The sequence below is a fragment of the Adiantum capillus-veneris genome, chromosome 7 (assembly GCF_014529385.1).
Source record: "Adiantum capillus-veneris isolate H3 chromosome 7, ASM1452938v2, whole genome shotgun sequence".
Lineage (NCBI taxonomy): Eukaryota > Viridiplantae > Streptophyta > Polypodiopsida > Polypodiales > Pteridaceae > Adiantum > Adiantum capillus-veneris.
Genome location: NC_140937.1, coordinates 93,093,147 through 93,102,044, shown reverse-complemented (window position 1 = coordinate 93,102,044; position 8,898 = coordinate 93,093,147). Strand labels below are relative to the sequence as shown.

General features: G+C 43.1%; 1 protein-coding gene across 1 annotated transcript in view; it reads right to left on the bottom strand.

The window, feature by feature from the left end:
* Nucleotides 1-606: 606 nt before the first annotated feature.
* Nucleotides 607-8,898, bottom strand: part of LOC147454229 (Ribosome recycling factor) — a 47,682-nt gene continuing 39,390 nt past the window's right edge. The window contains exons 2-8 of the mRNA XM_086517299.1: nt 2,285-2,422; nt 2,094-2,212; nt 1,929-2,020; nt 1,798-1,819; nt 1,637-1,705; nt 1,413-1,481; nt 607-1,149 (exon numbers count right to left, since the gene is read on the bottom strand). Coding sequence (XP_086373425.1) covers nt 1,069-1,149; nt 1,413-1,481; nt 1,637-1,705; nt 1,798-1,819; nt 1,929-2,020; nt 2,094-2,212; nt 2,285-2,422 — 590 coding nt within the window. The 3' untranslated portion in view covers nt 607-1,068. The remainder of the gene's footprint in view (nt 1,150-1,412; nt 1,482-1,636; nt 1,706-1,797; nt 1,820-1,928; nt 2,021-2,093; nt 2,213-2,284; nt 2,423-8,898) is intronic.

Sequence of the window (8,898 nt, the reverse complement as noted above, 5' to 3'; positions counted from 1 at the left end):
TAGGCATCTCATTTCAATAAACAACACACATTCCAAGAGCAAAATACATGTCTTACTGTCTTAATGACGAGATTATTTGAAGTTGGCATGGCTTGTTGACACATTAAAATCAAGGTTTGGCATTGACATGAAACACTATTCATTACTCAAACCGCATCTATGAAACTCGTGATCCTTGTTTTGCAAACTCTCTCGGCTTGTACGAGAATTATCATTAGCATTCTCAACACACTACTAGCATTCCATCGTTGGGAACTATCGCAATCTTGCAAATCCATATATCCATGAGGTTTGGAAAATTTGCAAGACATTCTCACAGCACTCAGTCTAGAACAATGTTGAGCAGATTATATCCTCAACAAAGCCACATTGATACTTACAGCCATACTATATTAGCGGCAATTCAGCACTGAGAAGAGGAGCATGGAAGAGAAGTTGGCAGAAATGATATAAGGACCTTACATACAAAAGCTTATAAGACTTTACAAGGCATTCTAACAGCATGCAGTCCAGAACTTTGTTGAGCTGATTCTATCCGCAAAATATAAGACATGCAGTCATACTATACATGCACCACTTTGTTAGACTTGGGAGTACGCAAGAGTGTTTGGATGAAACAATATAATAAGGGCCCTGCATACATAACGCTTGTAAAAGAGGGCTCCTTGGATTTCAAACCTCTACTTTTAAGAAGTCCTGCCCCTTCAAAAGAATGGAAAATTAGGTGGCAATCTTATGCGTGCCATTCCTATAGAATCATTAAAAATTATTGAAAATACCACCTTGGTAGTCTCAAGGTGGCAATCTGAAAATGGTAATGCTCAAGAGCTCTCATCTGTTGGCCAGAAAAAAGTAACATTGTGCCGAACTAACGCCCTAGAATAAATAAACTGCCCCTAAAGGGGGTGGTGAGGGCTGAAAAATGTCTTGCCTGCATTGCGATACATGTGATACTGAACCATCTCAAACCCAAATTATGTTCAAGTTGACGATTGCAGACACTGGCCAACACCCATCTTAAATAGCCTCTCTTCCATGCCAATCATAAAAAAGATCAAGTGATTCCTATCACCCAGGTAGCATTTCCTTCTCCTTGGATTTGCAATTATCATCCACTGTCTTCACATACTTCTTAGTCAACTCTTCAATCTGCCGGCATGCCACCAAAAGATCAAGGTGAAAGGGTCAAGTTGGCGTTATAAGACGAAAAATAAAAAGGACCCATACATGGCTCCTAGATGAAAGGACCCATCTACAAAGTTAAGTACCAAAAAAGATTTCAATCATTCAATGCTTCACATGAAAAAGTCAAATGTATGCCTTTAGTAAGGCTTGTTTTAAAAAGCCAACAAATCCTCCAAGCTCTAACTCTGTATACATGACACAATACTCGTCTAAAAACAAAGAAATACCTCTTTCTCGCGACGCTTGATGTCATCCTTGGATATATGTCCAGTAGACTTCTTTACTGCATCCATTGCCTGGTTCATACACACATGACGTTAAATACATTTCCCTCGGCCTCTAAACATTTTTGACACCTAACAATCCATCCTGATCATTGAATCCCAATTAGCAAGAGGTGGCAACTAAATACAAAAAATAATTCAACTTCTGACAAAAGACACAATCTTACAGTCTGCCGAGCTCGGCGTATGCTCATTTTAGCTGTCTCTGCCGCCTTTCCAACCACTTTTAGCATTGTCTGCAGGCCATATGCTGTTGATGGTAAGAGGTAAGGTAAGTACTGGAAAGCAACCTCAAGCCCTCCATAAGTTCTAGAGACAGAAAGCTAACCTCAATATATTCTTTAGTAGGCCTGCATGTAAAGAACACGTCTTTGTAGGTTACACATTGGATACAGCAGCATTATACTAAATTCTATTCCTCAAAACGTCAAACAAAGAATGACAAGAACGGATACATACTTGGGCACCGGTACAGTGATAATTTCTCCAACAACCACAGGATTTAATTTCAAAGGAGATGAGCGAACACCGCGTTCAACACACTTCACAATCTGATAATCCACAAAAGATATTCTTCAGTTCCTGCAGAAAAAGAGCTTTTGACACACAAACGAAATACCTTACCTCTGCATCAAATGGAGTAACACGCAATTTTTCATTATCAATTACTGTCACAGCTGCAACATGCGGCAAAGGAGACCGTATCCCATTGTTGTCTACTACAGTGACATGATCTAACATGCCTGTGAAACAATCCAGTCTTAGAAAAGAATTGCTACCAAAACTGCCCATTGTAGGAGGAAAAAAAGAAGCACCTGGTGATACCCTCCCTGTACGAAGCTTGCTAAGCTCTTTAGACAGGGATTCTAAACTCCCTTCCATCTGACTCACGGCATTCTCCTTGACGCTCGGGTACACGTCCTCATAAGTAGCAGAAGAATCCTCATCACCCTCTGGAAAAACGCAAACCCCACAAGAAAATTGAATGTTTCTTTATTCAGTAAAAGGTTACTCCATTGTTTTGTTTAACTAAATACCTCTTTTTTCTTTTGTAAAGAAAAAGAAAACCAACATTCCTACAACTAACTCCTAACTACGCATTGGAGGGGTTCTTAACAGAAATCTCATTTGCTGGCATCCCGATTAATTTTTCATGTTACAGCCTCGTGAGCATGCAATAGACAGCTGATATTTAGAACAACTTATGTACAAGATCACAGCTAACACGTCTGCCTGTCGCAAATGGAAAAGAATTCAAAGCGGATAACACTGTAAATCGAGAGGCTCAGCTCCCTTCTTTGCATATGTTCTGCAGCAATCCTTTACACGTTGTCATATGTACAACTCCAGGTATGTCTAGGATAGCCTCTTGTGAGCCTATGCCAAAGGACTCGATGTCCGAACTACTCCATTTTTCGGGTTCAAGGGATGGTGGGCCATGGCACAGGATTAGTTATCACAAAAACCACAACCACAGCTACTTGGTGATTCTACTTATTAAATGTGATTTTCCCATATGCAGTAGACAGAGAAAAGGAGTGAAGTGTGTAGAGAGAGAGAGAGAGAGAGAGAGAGAGAGAGAGAGAGAGAGAGATGAAATGTTATATTAACGTCTGCAAAAGGCCAAAATGACCTATGAGACCAAAAAAGTTGCAACGCAGTGAATCTGTTACAATGTCTGAGTACCGAAAATAAAAAGAAAAGGTACTGAAATGGAACTATGTGGGATCTGAGTTTTGGGGGGGGGGGGGGGGGGGGGGGGGGGGGGGGGGGGGGGGGGGGGGGGGGTGTGAAAGTAATGGATGAGGGCTAATATCACACACTGTGGGTTTGTGTGTGGTACAAGATGAGCAGGGTGTACAATCCTCCATAGAGCTTAATGACAAGAGATCCATCATCAGTCGCTGGCGGATCTCATCAATCTCCTCCATGGTCAGTAGTCTAATTGGGCGGCGGTGTAACAAACTTGGACACCCCAAGTCTAGATTCTATCGCGACACAACAGAGATTTACTTTAAAACAATTCACAATTCAAGAGTCGACATTGCCCGGCGTAGTTCCGTGCCAAGAGAGATTGGCCCCAAAGATTGGCGCCCCTTTCGATATTTCTTTTATATTAATCTTTGAGCAAAGTACAGCTCCTGCGGGTGCTCGCTCTCAAACTCTGCATCCAGATGCTCTAAAAGTGAGCCCCTTTGAGTCCTTATAAACATTACAAGGGGTGCAGGTGCTAAAAGCAGAGCCCCAAAAGCATGAAAACTCAAAAGCAAAAGCCCCAACAAGCAGCTCGCGCCTCTTGCGGAAATCCATACAGTCCTGTCAGCGCTTTTTGCACCGTAGATTGCGGAAATTCCGTATGATCCTGACAACAACGCAAATCGCGGTGTCCGTACAACTGCCACGTCAACAGGCTTCTACGCAAGTTTTGTTTAATGGGGCCCCTCGTCCCTTGGTCATAAGTTGGGACAACTTTATTGTAGGGTCATGCCACGTAAGCAGTTTGTGACATACCCCCCTCTTGAAAGAATTGTAATAGCCCTCGATTAGGCCTGCAAAACAGATAGAGGCCATGAACTATTTCAGTAGGCACTGACTCTTAAGTACCGACGCACTAGACACGAGACATCTAGCACTTCTACAAAGACGAAACTCACATCAGTGCACGAGACATCACATGACAAATCAATCACAGAAAAATTCATTCCAAATCTCAGACCATGACTGCCAGCAACGTATTTAGTAACCGCATCTAGATCCATCCCGGACCTCACTGATACTGGATTTACTCATCCTTATTGCAATCATGTCTATAGAGATTTATGAGACCGAAATGCTGCAGTCATTTCGTCTTTCAGTTCCTGCATTCAAACAAGTCAAATGAGAGAGTACAAATCAATCATATTCAATTTCGGGAATTCCGTTTCATAAAGTCGTACAACAGAATATTGTTAGCCCAACAATATCCTTGAAACCCAAACGGGACATCAACGACTCTATTCAATCGACCTAATCTGTGACAAAGGAGCAAAGTGACTCCCCTCTTATGCAAACCCTCTACACCAGATTCAACCTTGCTGATCTGTGGGATCTATCGAAGATGACGATGCTAAATCGAATGCTTCAAGGTAAAGTTCCAAAATTTGAGGAGTATCTGTCACAAGACGGACACCACGTGCCAGTAGAAAAGAACAGGCTGAACAACTTTAAGCACTTCAAATAACAACTGAACTAAAAGAGATGCACGACACGAGACGCGGAGTGGCGAAGTTCCACCCCAAGAGAGCACTGGCCCCAAACACTGGCGCCCCTTTCGATATTTACTTATTCGCAAAAGTACGACAACCAAGGAGCACCTCCTCTGCAATTTGCGCACTGAAGAGTGCTAGAGAGAGCCCCGAAGGTTCATATTTTAAGGCCCAAAGCCTAAAAGCATCAAATACGAAAAGCTGACCCCAAAAAAAACGCTTTTCTAAAATTTTGAGATTTTCCTAGAAATCCGCTGCGAATTGCGGAGCGTTCGTACAGGTGCCACGTCATCATATTTTGTTGTGCAAAGTCTTCTGAATGTGTTCTGCTTTATTTTTAATGCCTTTATGTCATTTTTAATCGTCTCTGTGTAGGCTGACTGTGGGGGTATGCCTTTGATGCTACATCATGGAGCATCTCTATCAGTATCCGACTGAGCTCATCTAGTGGTCGTCCTAGCTCTTGAGGGCATAGCTGCCTGTATATCTCATCCATGTACATGGAATCCGTCTCCCTCGTGAAGGTATACCAAGTGTGTGTGGAGACCTCTTCTAGTGGAACTCTGCTGAACTGAAACGTGAGTGAAAGACAAGATAGCATGATCAACTGCTACTCCAACTGGCCTAGTGCCCACCATGAAATCTTGAAAGGATGGAATGAGACATGGTTGGGCCATAACATGATCCACTGTGCTAGCCCCATGTCGGTGTGGAAAACATGTGAAACCTCCCGATGTAGGAAATCTCTGTGGACCATTCAAGGTGGCCAATCCATGTGTTGTCCCCATATCTATCAAGTATCTGTCATACTCATTGTGCTCTTTATCCTGTAATAGTCTGGATAAGCCCGTCTCTGTAACATCAAGGCTCCCTAAGCATCTCCTCTAAAGTATCATAGAATACTGTCTGATGTTGGGCAACCCTAGTATTGAAATCCCCCAATATGATAATGTCACCATCCCTGGAAAACTCCCATATGTCATCATCCAAGATAGAAAAGGCGGATTGTCCTCTAGGGTGGTGCATATATTGACTTACTAGGCGGGAAATAACAAATAACAAATACTTTCTTTATTCTTGCACAAATGCTACTACAATGACTAAGTGCTCAGATGTCGATGCTATTGGATACTAATGCTAATGATGCTGGGTATTGGGTACTAAGGTGCTGAGGTATTGAGGTTCTATGTCGAAGACGATGATGTCGACGACGAGGTGCTGATGGTCTATGTCAACGACAATGATGCCGATGACAGGTATTGTTGGTCTATGTCGAAGACGGGGAGGTTTGCGACGGGTACTGCTAGTCTCTGTCAAAGTCGATGATGTCGACGATGGGTACTGCTAGTCTCTGTCGAAGACGATGATGTCAACGACGACGACCGTCACAGACACGACGATGTCGTCATGACGACGACGACAACGCGAGGCTATGGGTGAAATCTGAAAACGCTAGGGCTGAAAACTGAGATCACTAGGAATCTACTGCAATCGGGTATTGTGCCGACGACGATGATTGCTGTTCTAAGGGCTGAAAACTGAAAACGCTAGCTGATCTGTAAGGCTGAGAATTGGCGCTAATGTATGGGCAGAAAATGTAGTATTGTGTCGTGGCGATGACAATGATGACGATGGTTCATCGTCAAGTCCGAGGCCTACGAAGACGATGTCGACGACGACGACAATGGTGTCGATGTCGACGACGTCAAGGCTGAAAAATGCTAAGGCTGAAAACTGAAATCTGTCGTGATGGATGGCTTTCCGGCGAGGATCTGCTGTTGGGAATGGAATCGGGGATGCGACGAGGCTAAAGGGATGGTACTGTTGCAAAAACGCTGATGGTTGAAATCTGCTCCAAAAACCCTAGTGTTGTTGGGGTACTGCTGAGAGAGAGACCACCTGCCGGGTGCAACACTTAGTGCATAACCTTCTGCTGCCTCCCTCCGCCTCTACTGAGTGCCCAATGGGTTTTTTTTATAGTTTCTTTCACAATTTGCCCTACCTACTTTTCCAACAAAAGCCACTTATTAATAAATAAGTGAAAATTGTGTACTTTGGAAAAAAGGGTTCTATGCTCTGGAAAATGCTCATGCTAGAATGATTGTACAGTGCAAGAGAGGGTATGCAACTATGACCGGCCTGGACATGCGGGTCCTGCTAGAGGCTCACAATGGTGCCACACTAGGTCCTACGCTAAAACTGACGCTAGACTATAGCAGAAGCATGTCCATGTGGCGCAAGTGAAGTGCGCATGTGACACATTAACATACTAGGAGGGAACATAGGTTTTTCATACGTCAACCATGCGTCTCACTCGGTCGGGTATGGAAGCCCGATACAAACCCCCCGAAGATTCCATACGTGGAATACCATACGGCACTAAAAAATTAGTATGTATATATATAAATCATAACAAATAGCAATTAAATTTAAAACACTAGACTCTAAAGAGCAACCCAAAGCCACATAATGCATTAAAACATCATAGAAAATGTAGAATCTAGCTAAATCAAGGAGTCGGGAGTCGAGAAACAGATCAAGATCTATGATCAATAGATACATCATACTAGAGGCTAGAGCAAAGCATGAGATGGTAAAATATGGAGCCTCCAAAACCAACAAGACTGTATATTGAGTACTCCATATGACAAAACATAAATAGAGTCTAGAGGGTGAAGTCCAGCCGCTCGATGCTAAATAGTGAATCCAAAACATAAGTAGAGTTAAGAGGAGTCAGGACCGAGGCTAGAGCGAAATGCAATGAGCTCTAACTCTCATCGCACGCCACCTCCTCATCACTATCCTCATCATCACCGTCATCATCCTCATTCTCATCCTCATCCCAAGCCTCATCCTCAACAACAAAGCATGAACTCCCAATATCACTAGGCATGCTAATCGGAAGAGACTCCATAACATCATCAGTGCTCTGAGCAATAGCCTCCTGAATCTCCTGCAACTCAAGCAAGCGCTCCTCATCCTTCTCTTTGTTAAGCATCTCTAATGTCACCTCCATTCTCTCATAGCCGCGCTCTTTGATCTTGCATAAGAGCCTCAAGCTGGTGTGTATATAGACAAGCTTCTCGGTATAAGCAAGAAGTAGCCTATTTCTTCTCTTAGTGTGAATGAGAGAGAAGGTGCTCCAATTTCTCTCACATGGAGAGGCACATGTCCCTTGAGAAAGCACCTTAAGTGCAAGAGTCTGCAATGTGGGCGTGCAAGCCCCAAAAATCTCCCACCATTTTACACCCTCTTGCATTCTCTTTGGATCCTTTGCAATAAGTTGAGCAAATGACTTTCTTTCAGTGAGCAAAGTGTCCAACTCATCAATGAGGGTACCTTGCATGGTCAAACCACCCTTGGTATACCTATCCAAAAATGTCATCCACCCGTCATGAACCTCACTATAATTCAATTGCCCTCTTCCTCGTCACAGGCTGCAACGAGTATCCCACAGTATGCAACCAAGCAATTCGTATATCACCTTCATACTCTCGAAATAAGAAATAAAAAGCCTCTTGAATTTCAGCCATTTAACTGGCGCTGTCTTGCTTAATAGAAGCATGGACCACCAAGTTCAAGCATCCCCCTTAGAGTAAAAGGTAGCTCTCAGAATCTTTAGTGCTCTGAGTAACGCAATCCCGCGAAAGCGATGTCAAACTGTTGTACAAAAGACAAAGCCTTCGAAGCATCTCTATAACCAAAAAACGTGTCTGATTGTCCATCTTCCTTAAACTCTCGAACTTTCTAGCTTTTGTCTTCCAGAAAGTCATATTGGCTAGCTTTGTAAAAATTCTTTCTCTTTGCATAAAAGTTGTCGTCGTCAGAGTCTGAACTGTCTGTAGACGAGTCCTCTGTAGAACGTTCACTCACTGGGTGAGGACTTCTTTGCCTTTTTCTTGCCCTTTCCGAAGTGTTGTTTCTTGCTTCGCTTTTTGCCTTTTTGATCTACTTCGCTCAAGTTAGATGAGCTAGCAGAACTGTCAAAAGAAGAAGAAGATGAAGAATTGGGTACTTCTTCAAATCGAACACGCTTCTTCTATTTCTTTGCTTTTTAGCTTTGTTTTGCACGTCAAAAAGCTGAGCAATCCGTGCATCAACCACTCTTCTAATTCCTTCTCTGAATATTTCTTGTGAGCAGAAGGTTTCTTGAGAGCGGGTTTTAGGGGTGGTGTTGTGGTTCC